General features: G+C 37.1%; 1 protein-coding gene across 1 annotated transcript in view; it reads right to left on the bottom strand.

The window, feature by feature from the left end:
• Positions 1-17,943, bottom strand: part of LOC107705450 (DNA polymerase zeta catalytic subunit-like) — an 85,761-nt gene that overhangs the window by 33,132 nt on the left and 34,686 nt on the right. Inside the window, exons 4-17 of the mRNA XM_016508754.1 lie at positions 17,715-17,888; positions 15,911-15,990; positions 13,895-13,999; positions 13,721-13,805; positions 12,079-12,203; positions 10,617-10,745; positions 9,841-10,087; positions 9,376-9,518; positions 5,438-9,278; positions 4,486-5,351; positions 3,655-3,743; positions 3,405-3,530; positions 3,005-3,197; positions 219-330 (exon numbers count right to left, since the gene is read on the bottom strand). Coding sequence (XP_016364240.1) covers positions 219-330; positions 3,005-3,197; positions 3,405-3,530; positions 3,655-3,743; positions 4,486-5,351; positions 5,438-9,278; positions 9,376-9,518; positions 9,841-10,087; positions 10,617-10,745; positions 12,079-12,203; positions 13,721-13,805; positions 13,895-13,999; positions 15,911-15,990; positions 17,715-17,888 — 6,315 coding nt within the window. The remainder of the gene's footprint in view (positions 1-218; positions 331-3,004; positions 3,198-3,404; positions 3,531-3,654; positions 3,744-4,485; positions 5,352-5,437; positions 9,279-9,375; positions 9,519-9,840; positions 10,088-10,616; positions 10,746-12,078; positions 12,204-13,720; positions 13,806-13,894; positions 14,000-15,910; positions 15,991-17,714; positions 17,889-17,943) is intronic.

Raw genomic sequence — 17,943 nt, 5'->3', positions numbered from 1 at the left:
CAGCTCGTCAGTGAACAACGGCTCTGTGTAGTTAATGCTGCTCAATGTGAAAGTACGCACGTGATGGAGATTTACCGCTGATTACAGAACCGGCTTTTCTGACAAGATGCGCATGCGATTTATCGTGCAGCCCTATTTTAGACCTAGTAACGGAGGCTTGAACCGTTGATAGCAGCCCTACATACAAGAAAGAATTTCCAAAATATACATTAACCTACTTTCTAAGAATGTTTGTGACCTCTTCAAAAAGCTCCTTCTCATCACTGACATAAGTCACCAGCAGTCCCGTCACACCAGATTTAAAAAGCAATGGCGCTGTGCTCCTGGAGGCTAAAGTATAAATACGACAGGTAATGTTGCAACAAAGACAGATTAAACACTATATAAAATATGTAATCATGCACACTAGGACTAATACTAATGTTAAGACCAACAAATAATCAGGTAAGTCATGAATTATTAAAAAATAATGCACACGCTAATGTGAAGTAAAATGTGAAGCAAAACTTTAAGTGAAGTAATGCAGCAAAAGTGACAACGACATTTACTATAATCTCTCACCTCTTTCTGTACTTATCTAGTTTACACTTTAATTGGCATTGTGTAAATTGCAGATGTATTTCACGTGCAAGTCATTTTTGGATAAAAGTATCTGCTAAATGTATACATGTAAAAGTAAATGCAGTATGTAACCAATTAGGTCAAGACCTGGAACTACTTCAGTTAATGAAAATTAAACAAGTCCTTAGAATGTCTTTTAACTAGTGCTGTCAAACGATTAATCGCATCCAAAAAAAAAGTTTTTGTTTACATAATATGTGTGTGTACGGTGTATATTTATTATGTATATATAAATACACACACATACAGTATATACTTTGAAAATATTTCCATGCATATATTTCCATTCATATAATTGATATTATATATAAATGTTTTAAATGTATAAACAAATTTTTCTTAAACACAGGTGCATCTCAATAAATTAGAATGTCGTGGAAAAGTTCATTTATTTCAGTAATTCAACTCAAATTGTGAAACTCGTGTATTAAATCAACTCAATGCACACAGACTGAAGTAGTTTAAGTTTTTGGTTCTTTTAATTGTGATGATTTTGGCTCACATTTAACAAAAACCCACCAATTCACTATCTCAACCAATTAGAATACTTCATAAGACCAATAATAAAAAAAACACTTTCCAGAAGGCCAACAATTCACTAAAAATATGTTCATTTACTGTACATGTACTCAATACTTGGTAGGGGCTCCTTTTGCTTTAATTACTGCCTCAATTCGGCGTGGCATGGAGGTAATCAGTTTGTGGCACTACTGAGGTGGTATGGAAGCCCAGGTTTCTTTGACAATGGCCTTCAGCTCATCTGCATACTGAAATAAATGAACTTTTCCACGACATTCTAATTTATTGAGATGCACCTGTATATACGTGTGTGTGTGTGTGTGTGTGTGTGTGTGTGTGTGTATTTATATATACATAATAAATATACACAGCACACACATATTATGTAAACAAAAACTTTTATTTTGGATGCGATTAATCGTTATTAATCATTTGACAGCACTACTTTAGAATTATGCCTTGTAGAATGCTGTGCAATAAATCTAATTATAACACTATGTGCTAACTAAGTGTTACGCCCTGTCTAGAGAAAAGGAGAAACATGAAAGGACTTTCATAGACAATGACTAGCAAAACAATAATGAAGTTGTTTTTTTTGGAAGTTTAGGTTTGGGAGCTGACCAGGCCAAAATAACAAACAAAACGTTCCTATCTTACCTTTTTAAGGATTATGTAATTTTCTTCCCCAGTGCTGGGTAGTAACTAATTACATGTAATATGGATTACGTAATCCGATTCCAAAAATTAAGGACACATTTTAAAATACTTTCAATCAGACTAGTTACTTTTGTTGATTACATGATTGCATATTATACACACAATAGCAATAACTTATTCATAATCTATTGATTAAATTTTTCATCTTTTAAACGTACCTTTCTAAAATAGCCATAGCCTATTGCTTAAAGGTGCACTAAGCGATTTTTAAAAAACGCTTTTGACCACCGCGTCAGACCGAGTCCCGAAACGCACTTGTAGCCAATCAGCAGTAAGGGGGCGTGTCTTGTAATGACAGAGAGAAGAGAGCGCTCAGTTTGAGTGCACAGGATGGATATTAGCAGATCGACTATAGATAGAGAGAAATGGCAGATAAAGAGGAAAATATCAGAGAAACAAAACATTAAACAGAAGGGTTACGATTAAGCAAGAGGTAGGACCCGCGTAAATATCGGAGCAGCTTTCCAGCAGTGGAGAGAACTCAAGGAGTGGGAAAGGCTCGAATTGGACGCCAAGGTTACGTTGTTTCTTCTTGATGAGAGGTGAGTAACATTGATTTTGCTTCATTTCACACAACTTATCCGTGTTGGCTTTTGTTTGAATATGCTTGTGTGTCATGAATATGCTTGCTTCTGCGATTGTCGTTGCCTTGGTTGTGTACGTACGTGTGGGGCAGAGATTTCAAAATAGGGGAGAGGTCCTGTTGGGGTATGGGCGTGTTTGTTTTGGTGCTTTCAAATATCAACATTGTTTGGGAAAAAAAATCGCTTAGTGCACCTTTAAATAGATTCAGAAAGTCTTCCAGTTTTGTGGATACTCACACAGCATCTCGGTGATCTCAAATCAATTACTTGGCACAAGTTATTACTCTACCACATGAGTGTGACGTCATTAACAATGGCCCTTGAACTAATGTGGTTCAAAAATTAGAGATGCAACAGCGTTTGGGAAACAGTCGTGACTAGCTAGTTAATTTCCACTACAATGCATCATACTAAGGTGGTTAATCAGCAAGTTATGTTGTACAGGAAACACATCCCTGAATAACATTAAGGTGATTTATAGTTAGGTGGTCCTTTTTTTATTTTTTTTGTAATTTACAATTGGTACACACATCAGTAATAAACAAACACAACACCAATCTCACCTTGAGCTGAAGAACAACAATCTTTATCAATGACAATGGCACCTGTCATCTGGGTAGTGTCAGAATTTGGGAGAGGGACATCAGAACTGAGGCAGTAGAACAAAGCACAAATTGGGTCAAATTCAGGGTCAGGCTCAAGGTCACGACGAGTCCTTGCATGAAGCTCCATGCTTATCATTGTGAGGTGCTGTACCTATAGCAGGGAGATAAAAACGTAAGATGAGATCAGTTGAAATCCCATAAAAATAAACTTGAGTTTCTAACCATGTGACATGACATGAAGACAAAGCTTTTTTTTCCCCCTGTTAAAACTATATTTTACGTGTTTATGTAAGTTTGATTAATCACTCAGTTTAATGAAAGCAGTTCTTACTAAAACACAGTCAAAAGAAGATCCTACCTCATGCAATGCTTTGGCCTCCTGCAAGTTCTGCATACTGACTTTAAAACCATATGAATTACAGATTGATGGTCCCTCAATCTGGGAGTTTACTCTCTTCGGAACCTTCATAGTGGTAAGCTGATTCTGTAAGGGATATAATGCATATGCTATAAAAAAAAAAAAACTATAAAATACTAAAGGATTATAAGATTGAAACTTCAGGAGATTCATAAATTCATTAACTTTCATCTGAATAAATTCATCTGACCTTCATTTGTGTGGTAAGCAAAACTCTCCGTAAAGCATCTTTGTTTTTGTTACCCTTCTGATGTAGTCGCTGTGATCTGGGCTCTATGTCTGTACAAAAACAGATCCAAAAGAGTTTTTCAATGAGAAGATAAATGTAAAAGCTTAGTAGTCATCTTTTTTGGAAATATATAAAGTCTAGTAAGCATGACCGCATAAGACAAGTAAGCATGACTTATTCACAATTTTCCTGATCTTATCAGCAAAAGAAAATATAATTATTTTACAACTATAATTGTAATAGTAATGGTACAATAGTAATATTTATGTCATAATTTCTTCAAATTAAACCAAACTTTTATTTTGGCAGTTTTCCATGAAGATCTTTGAGTTTCACTGTGTATTTGACGGTAGCTTTTCTCAAATTAAACAGTGAAAAGTGACTGTCAGAGTAGCTATGGTAATAAAATTCATGTGTTCATGTCCTTGGTTGTGTAGCAGACAAAACTATGCCATTCATTCACAAAGAAAAAAGCAGAACACGCAGCCCTATTAGCAACATGCACTGACTGGCTGTTGTCGCATTTATTTCTGCTCTTATAGACTGATAGATTAATCCCAATTGAGTAAAATGTCCACAGCTTATCATAGTCATTGACAAATTTTATAATGATCTCGATGTGATATTGTTTATTTCCAAGCCCTATGTCAACACCATCGACACAAAATAATTTACCTCTCATCATTAGATGGGTTCCAGTCTGAAAATGTTTGGGAACCCATTATAGATAATAGAGCTGAACAACTTAATTAAACCATTCAAACTTTCAAGAAAAAAACCATAAAACTGTACCTTCATTTCTTATTGGACTGTAGCTAGACCCATCGTCATCAATGTAGCTTCTCTGGTGGACAGGTGTGCTATGGAGCAGGTAAGAGCATTTGACATCAGAATCTAGGTTTTTAACAGGAAAAACTGATGGACTCAAGAGGTCCTTTGGCTGTACATTTTCAAGTGATGTGTCATTGAGATTTTGAGACAGGTTCAAGCTGGGGGATTGTAATACATCAGTCAAATCCTCCTTGTCCTCTTGTTTACTCTCAGCAGGCCTTCGTTGCAATGTAGAAAGATCAGGAGAATTTGGAGAAGTGATCGGACAACCTTTGTTTGTCTCTATGTCCAAGATGCATTTCGTACTCTTAGGGCTGCTGTTAGATGAAGCTGCATTAACTGGTGAAATATGGAGTGGTAAACTTAAGCCATTCCTACTCATACTCTGCAACTCTGAAGCCTTTTCATCTTTTTTCTTCCACCTTTTATCATGATTCTCTGAGGAAGGTAAATTAGAGTCCTCATTTTGAGGTGAGGTCCTGTCATATGTTCCAAGTTCCACAGTTGTCTGGCCACCCATTTGTTTCCCATCACTCTGAAGGCACTCATACTGTTTTCTGGCTTGCAGCCAGAGCTGCACCTGTTCTCGACTTGGGGCACACTTGCAGGGAAGCATAATCACTTTTTGATCACTGACAGAAAATGGGTTTTGGTCCTTGGTCAATATAGAGGATTTACACCAATTGTCTGGTGCAGAGGCTTGATTTGTCATTGCAGAAAATGCAATTTTCCAAAATTGTAAGCCGTTTTGAGATAAGTCTCCATGAAATTCAACTAGTTCATTCGCCAGCCTGGTTTCCAAAATCAACTTCCGACCACCAACCTCCCTGCGGGGAAAAAAACAAAAAAATACAGTAACTTAAAAGAATATACAAAAACAAAACCCATGCAGGTAATCCATTATAAATGTTACCTTGGCTTCAAGGGTGCATCTGATGGGTCACTACAGAATGGTTCCTGGTAGGTGGCTTCCGAGAGGTCCAGATCCATCAGAGTAGCTAAGATTTCTTCCCGAGTAGGTGGAGACATGAGAGGTTTGAGAATGTGAGTTCCCCCACTCTTTGAACTCTGACCTCCATTTTTCAGCTGGTACAGCGAGTTGATGGACTGTGGGGAACTGCTTGGTGTTGCTGAACTGCCATCTAGGGGATCACTATTTGGGGAAACACCATTATAAGCAAAAGAAGCAGAAGTAAGGGGGGAAAAGGGCTCTGGGTCAAGCAACACATCTTTCTTTTCACAGTGAAAGTCCTGAAAGTGGCTGAGGCCATGGATTTTACCTAAACAGCCCCCCCAATCTTTGCTAAAGATCTTTTCTGAATCAAGAGATATCTTATTGGGATCAACTTTGCCACTTTCACAAAATGACTTATCAAACAGTTCTGGACTAAGAGTCCCAGACTTATGCAAGTCCTGTTCATGCTTGCTGCTCTCATCAACATCAAACAACTTTTGTGTCCTGTCGCCTAACCCAACAAGGGCATTGATTGCCTCCTGATTGACATCACTGAGGAACTTCTGAGGCAAGTTCCTATCAGTTAACACAAACTGGTTACCAGAATAAAGACTGGAGAACTCTGTTTGCCCAATGGCATTGATATCAAAGCTGTAATTGTCTGGGAGCTCTGGGGACAAGCTATCTTCAATAGAGCAACAGCTGTCACAGCCAGGGTCAGAGAAAAACACAGGACTGTCATCTGATGAAAGATGGTCAATTCTCAAATCATCCGGTTTAATTTTATTACTTCTGATTTTGAACCGTAACTCTTTTGGCACTTTAGTTCTTGCACCCCTTGGTTTTCTTGATGTTGATGAATGAGCGGTTTTAGATTTGGCTGTTTTGGGAGTATCTGTAGGTTGACAGGTAGAAGACCTATCCTGAGTCACATGATCGCTTTCATGTGGTTCCTGTCCTGCCTTGAGTTGCCTCTTCTGGAGAAGTTCCTTCAAGACAGCGAGCCCAGAAGGCAACTCAGCAACACACATTTCGTCAATTTTAGGGTCTGAGGACAATGTAAGACCTGTGTGAAATCCAGCTTTAATTTCACTCTTAGCAGAGGGCATAAGGGAGGATCTACAATCGACAGACTCCAATAAAGTTATGGTATCTTTCTTTTTTGTTTGTGGTCTTCTTGATTTTTTGGTCGTTTTTCTGGTTGACTGCAAATGCTGTACAGTTCTGGGGTTTTCCTCATGGCCAGAGACCTCTGATTTGAATTTATATAGATTTTTTGTGATAGTCCCATCTTGACTCATATTTTGTGATTTTGAATTGGAACTGCTGTATGTGATGACGGAACATGGATGTCCAACCATCTTGGTGGATGGGGAAAGAATATGATTTAGAGATTTTTCAATACAGGGATTGAAGACTATCTGTGAGTCATTTGAGGCAATAGTATTGAAGACAAAAACAACATCTTGATTTGATTTTTTTCCAGTGCTGGTGACCTCTGTTTGAGAGCCTGAACAACTGATAGTAAAGTCCTCTTGACTGCTTTTTAGAGAACTGGGATGTTGATAAGGAGTTAAGTCATCAGATGAGGAAGTAATAGGTGCATTGTTAACTGAATGTGGAGCCTGTGAATTATCACTCTTCTCACGTTGGACCTGCTTTTTTCTTGGGACTTGCTTCTCATTCAGCATCCTGTCTTTCCGAGAGGTAGATGTGTCATCTTCCAGAACAATTCCTTCAATACTTTCACAACGTTTCTTATGTCTCCTTGAAGCCGCTCGAATACCTTTCCTCTGTGAATCCACAGTTGTCACTGAATCTTTGTTCACTGACTTTGTTGTAGTATTAGCTTGTCTTTTTGGGCTGGTAGCAGAAGTCTTTTTAGACCTGGGTGTTCTGCTTCTATCCCAAAGACCTCTTTGGTATGGTTTTGGAGCTAGTACTTGATAAGATGAACCTAGACATGGATCATTATGTGGGTTTATTAGATTTGAATTTGATCCCAGTAAGGGCTCAGTAGGAGACCAACATCTAGGTGGGGTTGAATCAGTAGGACTGGAGGCTCTTTCTGACAAATAACCCAACTCCACCATCACATCAGAATACTCTGTACAGCAGTCATCAGTGAACTCATTATAACAAGGCCAGGGAGGGGGTAATTTTGGTAAAGTTATCAGTGCTTTTGCATGCTTCACTCTCCTAGTCTGACCAGCTCGTGGACACCTAGATTTTGGAGAGGTGCCGGCCCTCTTTGACACTGGGTTCACCTTTGCCTTTCGTTTGGGACACTTCTTTACTTTTGGCTCAAGTAGCGAGTACTTCACTGCTGTAGACTCTGGCACTTTGGGCCAGAATTCTTTGAGAGGAGCGAGCTTTTTGTATTCGGCAAGCTTTTCTGGTGTTAAAACGGTGCAAGTTTCATCAGCGTTAATTTTAGAAATCTTCACTAACATGTTTTTCTGACCTTTGAATCTGTTAATGATTATATATTTAATGATGATTGGTGGCTCTTTTTTAGTCAGTTTCCTCTTTTTTTGGCTAAAGACATGATCTTTGCCCTTAAGGCCTTCATGTTGCACCAAAGCTTGTTTGAAAGAACCAGAACTTGCCTGATCTCCATTTTCACTGTTGTAACTCATTTTCCTTTTTGCCCTCAAGGTATATTTGCTACCTGGTAAACTGGACACCTTGGTGCAAGAGATTTTGGAAGGAATATCTGCAAGTTTATCCTCTACTGAGTTCTTAATCAAACCTTCAATGGTTGGTGGATCTGACATTTCCATGTCAACCTCCTTATACGTTTCTTTCTGGTTAAGAGAGCCTAGAGCGTTGGAAAGAAGTGCTGTGGCTTCCTCTTTCATAGGCGAAGGGGTCCTCACAGGACTTACCCTTTTTTGACCTAACGTTGTTTTCTTTTTGATCAACTTTAACCTTGACCTTCGCTGTTCAGGATGGTCTAAGGTAGAGCAACCATCCCCAGTCTTGCTCCCAGTCGGTTTCTTGATGGGTCTGGACAGGCAATTAGACAGAATAACGCTGGGGAAAAATTTGTAGTGTGCCTCCTGTTGTGCCACAATGGTCCTCTCAGTTTTATTCTCTTGGTAATCCTCATATCTTATTTTCAGTTTGCTGACATCTTCCTCTTTTTTATCCTGTCCTGTCTCATCTTCTTGAGGGCCCAAAGCTTGGCTCTCTTCCATAGGGCTTTGTGTCTGGTCAAAACTTATCACTGGTCTTCTGCAGTCATTTGGATTGAGTTGCATTTCAGTCTTCGTGGGACAGTTCATCAGCTCAGAGTAACATACAAAGAAGCTCTTGTGATTCTCGGGGATGGATAAATGGTTCTTTTCCACATTTTTAATACTGGTAGAATTTTTTATGCTCTGGGCAAGCTTAGAGTTTCCAAAAATTGAATTATCAGGATCTGGCTGATTAAGGCCAGTGGCTTGGTTTTCATCAGTGTACAAAGAGTGCACACCTATTTTTTCAGCACCAAGTTTAAGTATATTTGCTGTCTTAAAAGGAATTGGGTGTTTAACTGGTGGAAAATATGGCACTTCTTTGTTAACTCTTAATCCAGTTGAATATTCATTTGCCTCTTCACTTTTTAAATGCTTTTCTGCTAAATCCTCTTGCTTGAGTTTCTGCTCAGCACATTTGTATTCAATAACAATTTTAGCAGAAGATGGTGGCTCCATACGAACAGCTTCATTTGGAAAAACATTTCTGCTACCAAGGATCTTGTCTGTTGCTTTTAGAGATGAGCGTGTCCGGGATTCCTTGTCTGTTAGTGATGAATCTACAGGAAACATGACAACAAGTATGTATATACCACTGCACCAAAAGCAATCATACTTTTCATTGCAATTTATTAAATTAATTAAAATTCTACTTACCACTATTCTCATCTGCAGCTCCATCCAACTGTGGAATGGACAGATCAGTAAGAGCAGCACTGTTTCCCTTCCAATATATATCTTCATCTGATGAGGCCTGCTGCTCTTCACTGGAGCTTTCGTTTGCTTCTTTCATACATAATCTGTGCAGGAAGACAACACAGATTATGATTAAACAACATGCCATCAATTTAAATAATCGAAAAGCATAACATCACACAGGCACCATCTGCTGTGGACCAGCCAGTGTTTTCCTAAGAGGTCTATTCTGAATGCCTGTTAAGAAAGGTATAATAAGTTAAGCTTTCTGCTCAAATGAACCTGACTGACCATATAACATATAATAAGAACTGTATAATGTAGTTAAATTATAATCAGGGTCGTCTTATATTCGGGCCAATACGGTATATAATTAATGCAAACAAGAATTAAAAGCATATAATAGACAATTCCAACAATACTAACGGGAAGTCTGGTGACCTTTGCCCAGCAGAAGGTCCTGGCATGTCACAGTCCCATCTTTGGGACATGATTCTACTGAGCTCTGACTCCTCTTTCTCCAGCTCAGGCCCAGCTTCCTCATCATCACTGTTACAGACGCAGCTAGAAATCCCTGACAGCTGCTGGGACACTGCTCTGGACCGGTCGGCTCTAAATCCATCATCAGCCAATGCTTCAAACAGATCAACCATAGCCTGGTCTTGACTGCTGTCTGTTAAAACATTGTGGAAAATGTAAATGTAATCTTGAAAATATAATTAGAGCATGTACTGTAGAAGAAAAGAGGAATTATGCATATGTACACACATGCAAAACAAAATTGTGAATATAAAGATATGCACACAAAGTACTGCAAAATAATCTTTTTTTTTTTCTTCATCGGTTTTTGTGTTTTCCAGTATAAATATCCAAAACATGGGTTTACTTGAAAAGCATGTAACACATTAAAATATATTAAGACTTGTTTTAAGATAATGTATTTTGAAATTAACTTTTTCCTACTGTCATTTTTTTTAACCATAAATCTAGTGAATGTTATATAAAAATACAAACAAAACTGAATATAGATTAAAAATATATGTTATAGAGTAATATATTTTACTGTGTTTGGATCTCAGAAAAAAATCATTTTTAATATTTTTTTATTGATGAAGGAAAAAAATTGCAGTGTGAAAACAATCAAGGGAAAAGGTAAGAGTTTTTGCTTGTGGAAACAGATATATTAGTGATAATCTCAGTACCAAGTATTGCTGATTGGTTGGGTCCCTGAGAATGAGGGAGGAAGGTCTGACTGTTCTCCAACAAACTCAAAATGGCCTCTTCATCAACAACTGCCACTTCAGCATCTTTCCCACCATGCCTTTTTGCGTCTATATGGTGAAAAAAGGAAACATTTTTAATAATACATTCAATTTGAAAGGGGTCCTATCATGCTTTTTTTCCTTTAGTGTACAATGTTGCGGTTTGTGCATGAAAACAATCTGCAATGTTACAAAGCATAAAGTGCACTCCAAAGGTAGTTATTCTCTATATTAGTAAACACTGTTTCTGAACTCCCTCAAACACCTGAACTGCTTAGTTTTTCAACGTCACGTTTTTTTTAACGTTACATGAGTGCAATAGAGATGATAATCAAAAACAAGCAGATGTTTTGTTCATTGTTGCCATAGTAACCAAGGCATGAGCTGTAAAGGCACAGCCCTTTTCTGGAAAGGGTGCACAGGGTGCAGCAGCTCACTTGCATTTAAAGATACACAGGGAAAAAAATCATAATTTTTGCTTCCAGCCAAAAATGGATATTGACATCATGGTATAATGTATGATCAGTGGGGTATTTTGAGCTGAAGGACCCATTCAAGCAATTTTCTATGAGGCTAGTGTTAACATAATTCTTCATATAAACTGTGGCAATATTTCCTGCACTGCTACCGAGAACAGGACTGGCACATTACTTCTGGTGAATCTTCAGAGTTCTGTTATCTTCCAATGATGTAGTCCTCACTGACTAGGACAGGACTATCAAGAGAATATTAACAATATAACAAAACTAAACTAAAATGTATTATTTCCTTCCACTAAGAGTACCCTCCAAGGTGTACCTGTACTTAAAATAACCTGTTCAAACTGGATGAAATGTTTGGTCTTGCAACATAAAAAAGAATGTTCTCGGTTACAGCTGTTTGAGAAATAAAGGTTATATGACTTGTCTTGACATTGATTGAAATGACTATCATGTGATGTAGTAGTAGAACAACATCTTGCATAGAACAAAACCCATAAAAGTGCATTTCAGTGGAACCTTAACTTTAAAAATTTACAAAATTATCAAAATTAAAAGGCAAAATGTGTCCCGTATGCAAAATGTAATGACCCATAAACAAAATTGTGACAGTGACAAGAGTACAGTGCTATATTTATCTTATAGTATTTTGATTTATTCTTGGATAAAAAAAAAAAATTTCAAAATAAATGTGTATTTAACATTTTTAAATTGACTACAGCAAAAGTTTGTAGCTGTAGACTACAAACTAAAGCTGTCAACACTGCCTTTAATATTTCAACAGCTGGAAATCAATAATCAACCCTTTCATATATTTATAATATTGTAACTGGGCCCCTGGCATGATTTTTAAAAATTGTACTGTTATTTTTGAGAGTAATTGTATATGTGGTCAAGGGGTTACTTGAGACTGTGCACCTCACCTTTAAATGCATATTGATGCACATTCACTTGGCTGGCAGGTATGCAAGGCAAGTCATCTGGGCTCAGCACAGTAGGATAGAGTGAGAGCTCAGGGAAAGAGTCAACTTCAGACCCAGTTTGAGTCCTACAAAACAAGATAAACATCAAGCCCTGCCTGCCCACTCTCAAGCAATTCAATGCAGCAAACATTCATTCCACCTACTTCTATTAGCATCCTTACACCTTCACCAGAGATGATGGTGTGCGTGTGTGTGGGTTTATGCATGTGTGGGTTTGGGCTGTGTTATGTCCTAAGACATATATTTTATTTTATTTGTATGTTATACATTTGATTTGTGAAGAGGTATATTTGTATTTTGCTTCTTCTTTGTATTCTCTCTTTTCTTTAGACTCTGACATCATGTTGGGTGGAGCTCAAGATTGGTAATTTATTCTTGTTACCATCAACAATGACCCAAGATAAAAGCTAAGCTGATTCATTAAACTTGAGTGTGGAGGACTGAAGCGCACATACCTCTGTTGGCTGGTGCTATGTTGATATATTTCTCTAGTAATGTTAATTTCCCCCTAAATGACAAGAGGAACTGTGTAATATGGTTGTCTACTCTCACCACTATAATCCATAATAATTAAATTATGTTTTTTAAAACTGTAAGCTTTAAGACTAGAAGTGGCTGCCATTTACATACCTTATTTTTTTTCCAAGTTTCCTTGTTTTATGGTTAAAAAGGAAGAAAGCTTAGCCTTTTTATTTTTATTTCTGATGCACTGTCTGTGTAGACTGTTTTTCATTTATAGTTAGTGGGATGTTTTGGTTATGTTGGCCTTGACCCCTCCTGAAGTTTCATTTAGCTTTCTTTGTGAAGAAAATTGTTTCTTTTGCCTTGTAAATGTTTGGTCTGGATTTTACTACTTCAGGTAGCAGAGAGGTACTGACTGCCTGTCCCCACTACCACAAATGTTATTCTTCCCTACCTTTAGACTCTAAAAAAGCATGTAATAGCAGATTACACACATCCAGCTGTCTCACTGTTTAACTGCAGCCAATTACCCTTGCAGTTAGCTAAGCTGAATTCAACATTTGACAACATACCTAATTCCAGAGGAGATGGAAAAAGAATACATAATTAATGCTTAATATAGCAACTGTAGAAATGGAACCTCTGTCCTTCAGTCACCTTTTTGATAGAACCACAACTTAGGAAATATACTAAATGTTGTACTATTGTTGACATTGTATTGCTTACTCAAAATATATCATTGAAACTTTTAAAACAGTTTTGGAAATCTCAATTCAGTGAACTGACTTGCCTTAAGCTATTTTCTGTAAATGTACAAGATTTCTGATTCATTAGTCTCTATAGGTAAATAACTAGAAGAGTAAAGCATGGTAAATGATAAAATTATTTGCACTAGTGTGTTACAAATGGTTGTACCTGCTTTTTCAATTTTTTGCATAGAGGTGGTTTCCATACAGCTGTCAGGACCGTGGGTAGTGATTATAACATTGCATTGAAACGTTTTGTCCCTCAATTTCTATTGTACACTTTGTTAGACAGAAATTCACATATTTATTTCTTTTGCTTCCAACCTGGAGATGGAAAACACATTTATTAGAAACATATGGAAAACTTCACTCACATGTCAAATTCATTTTCCTTGAGAATTTCTTTGAATCTCTTCATGAAGATTTTTTCACTCTCTGCAAACTCTACAAAGCCTCGATCTGAAACAGTAGCCATCGCGCAACATCGTAAATAATATTAATAGTGGTGCTGCAAAAAAAAAAAAATTCCATACAAGATATTTTCTCACCTTGTGATTCAGGCATGTCAATATGAGAACTTTGACATCTCTCCTGTCGTCGCTGTTTCTCATCATCCCAGATGGCCTGAAGACCAGGGTTTCTCCCAATCTGATCTGGACACAAAATGCAAAAAAAAAAAAAAGCATACTCATAATTCACATGATCTTATTTGTCATAAAGAATGAAGAATATCTATCATTTGTAAGGAAAAATGCATTAAATAGCGAGGTATTTCTGGGGAAACTTTTTCAAAGGAAAACACACACACACGCGTGTCTCTTTGCTGAGCCGCGGCAGTCTAGGTGAATCAGCAGCATCCACAACTGAACGGAACAAAAAGTGTTGAACTTGAACATTGTTTATGTGCGAGTGCACTTGCTAAATGAAGGCGGATTGTACAAAATGGATTTTAAAAGAAACACGTTTATTAACGAGCTGCCGTTTTATTACATCATGCGCTGGCACAGATGCAGTATATTAACGCCACGGGTCATCAATAAGGTGCAGATTTGGTCCTCAATTTGTGTTTCCAACACACTTTTTCACAGCGCGCATCACGCGCTCAAACTCATCAAAAGTCAACAAGCAACGACTTATCCAAGTATGCACTTCCAGCAGCCATGATAAACGGTTGGTGGTTAAAGTTTTCTATGCACAATTTGGTTTGACGAAAGTCACGAGACCTATTACTCTCTATCCAATCACGTTGATGGATAAAAATAAAAATAAAATAAGCATGTAACGACCACAAACGGAGGAAAATAGACTTTGCACATTAAAAAAAAAAAAAATCTGTATAAGCAATCTATTTGAGCCAATATAATATATGAATCAAACAGTCAAATTTCATACTGAATATCGCTGAAAAATAGGTCATATACATGCAATGTGCTTGCCTTGCAGTAACCCTTTAGGGCAGCGTTTCCCAATCCCAGTCCTTGGATTTCCCCTGCTCAGGGAGTAGGGAGCAATGAACACGGTGTAGGGATCATATCAATCGGAACACAATTCATGCACGTAGCTCCCTTTTAACCAGCTGGTTATATGAATCAGGTGTGCTAACTAAAAGAGACATGCAAAATACGTGAGGACCGGGATTGGGAACCGCTGCTTTAGGGTAACAATTTATATACACTATATAAATTAAGTATGCACAACAATTATTAGTTTATAGTTTATTAGTTTATAGTTAATTCATAGTTTATAAACTGTAGTTAATACATTAATAGATTGTACAAATAGTGAGTTCTTCATTCATGGTCACTGTACTTAACACAATTATTATTGTTTTATTAGCTCATATGTAGAGAGGTAGATAATGCTTTGTTGACAGCTTTTAACCATAAATAGTTTTCACTTTAGATTAGGTAACAGAAAATCGAGAAATATCATTTCTCAAGTGTCAAGTTCTTTAAACAGACCTTTACTTTTACATTTTTACAACCTTTACATTAACTGCATTGTTATTAAGTGTTCCTTAAAATTCCACAAACTGTATATTGTGTATATATAACCAATTAACAATTCATTTACTACGACCTAATTAAATAATAATAGTGTTAAAGTGTTAATTACAGTGAAAATGAAGAACTCAATATACAGTATATAAGCCTATTAATATATTAACAAATGTAGAGACTACAATACATAAACTATGAATAAATTATAAACTAATAGTTTGTTAATGATTTGAAAGTACTTTATTAGTGTATACAAGTGTCACTCACTTTAGAGAGATTCTTAATATTAACTAGTTGCTTATTAGCACACATATTACTAGCATATTGGCTGTTTATTAGTAATTATAATGTCGTTCCAAGCCTTCTCCATACTTTTTTCTTCCCGTCATTCTGGTACAGGTTGATCTTAATTTCAGCTGTCCAAAGAATGCTTTTCCAGAAGTGGTATGGCTTTTTTAGGTGTTTTTGGCAAAGTCTAATCTGGCCTTGTTTGCACCTTGTGACACTCTGTATTTGTTCTCCTGAAGTCGTCTCTTGATTGTAGACTTTGACAGTGACACCTACCTCCTGGAGAGTGTTCTTCACTTGACTGGATGTTTTTCTTTATCATGGAGAGGATCCTCCGATCATCCACTACTGTTGTCCTCCATGGATGCCCAGGCTTTTTTATGTTGCTGAGCTCACCAGTGCGTTTCTCAGAATGTACCAAACTGTTGATTTGGCCACTCCTAATGTTCCTGCTCTCTCTCTCTCTGATGGATTTGTTTTGATTTTGAAGCCTAACAATTGTCTTTTTCACCTGCATGGAGATCTCCTTTGACCACATGATGTGGGTTCACAGCAACAGCTTCCAAATGCAAATGGCACACTTAGAATCAACTCCAGACCTTTTACCTGCTTAATTGATGTTGAAATAATGAAGGAATAGCACACATATGTACATAAAACAGCTTTTGAGTCAATTGTCCAATTATTTATGGTCCCTTGAAAAAGGGGAGGGGGAGAGGTACATATTAAAGAGCTGTAATTACTTACATTTTACTCCTATTGTGATGAGAATACCCTCAAATTAAAGCTCAGAGTGTGCACTTTAAACCCATATTCATTATATAACTGTAACTTAAATATGTTTTAGTCAACAGCTAAAATAATAAAAATTGTGCCTGTGTCCAAATATATATGGACCTAACTGTATAATTATGAGTAGTATACAATGAGTGACAACTTAGTGAGGAAGTGAGTTGTCAGATCGCTGATTTCTGAGTTTGATTCAGTCTTGACTTGTGAACGGGTTTGACATGTTAAAAAAATAAAATAAAATAAATAATTGGGCACCCCTTTTCAGTGCTGCGCTTGTTGTCTTCTGTCTTCCAGTTTGTATTTCCACAGCAAGGTAGTATGAATTTAAGAATGACCATAACATTTTTTGGGTCTACTGATATTTGTTATGCTTCAAACATTAAAATGCACATGATATCTTTCATTAACTATACAATAAGTAAATCCCTTCACCAGCTAATTACACTTCAACAGTGATGCTATAGAGATGCAAAAACTGAAGTTTGAAGACAGAATTCTAAAGATGTGCACTTGTTTCTTTGGGGCATAAGGTCTATTTACTGTTATATGACATAACAGGGCCTGAACGGGGTGTGAGACTGTCTTTCACACAATTTTAAACATTTACAAAAGTTCTGCAATCACAATGCAGTAATTCCCACACACCTTAACTATATCACATGAGTGAAACTACACCCCCCGATATTAACTTAAAATAAATTAACTAAAGAATTACACATGCAACAATTATATTTGCAGAAAGCACACTTTGTGCTCAAAATGAGCTTTAAAATGTTTAAATAATTAGAGAGAGTAAAGATACATTTCCAAAAGCACAAAAATAAAAAAACATTTTAAAAAACCTCAGTTATGCTCCTGTGACTTTGTAGTCATGAGGCAAGTGAAGACTGACACCTCTAGACAGCTCTTCTGTGATTGGTCAAAGCACCCCGCACTGTGCATTGTGGTATAATGGGGGGGAGGGGGAGTTATGGGTTTTGACGTGGTGTACCGAATTTGGTGGTATTAGATTTTAAGGTATGGTTGCTAAGTGATTTCGGTTTGGACAAAATAAACAAAATTGCTGACTCTATCAATTTCAAATAAGTGTAGCTCAGTCATTTTTTTGTCCGATTCCAATAAATCATACATTTTGAATGTTTTAACAAAACTCATTTATGAAAATTTGCTCATTGTGACTCATTTTGCCAGCATGGGTCGTTATTATGAAAAATGACTTGTATTGTGATACAAGATTTTGGTTATATCGCCCACCCCTATTTAAGGCTAATTGTGTGTATGTGTGTGCCTGTGTGTGTTACCTGTTGCATGGTTTTTTCGAAACTTAACAGCAGCAAGACTGATCATGTTCATGCCATAGAGGTTGTAATCGATAAAGAGCTGCAGCAGGAAGGGAATGTGAGCTTCATGGGGCTGAAAACTCTTATTCATTACAGCTCCACCCTGCAGGAGTTCACTCACCCTACAAAAAAGAAAGCACGCATACAATCAGCAACACCAATCACATCCTGATATAC

The sequence above is a fragment of the Sinocyclocheilus rhinocerous genome, unplaced genomic scaffold (genome assembly GCF_001515625.1).
Source record: "Sinocyclocheilus rhinocerous isolate Xijiao unplaced genomic scaffold, SAMN03320098_v1.1 scaffold1856, whole genome shotgun sequence".
NCBI lineage: Eukaryota > Metazoa > Chordata > Actinopteri > Cypriniformes > Cyprinidae > Sinocyclocheilus > Sinocyclocheilus rhinocerous.
Note: the sequence above shows the minus strand (reverse complement) of the source record. Positions and strands in the feature narration are given on the sequence as shown.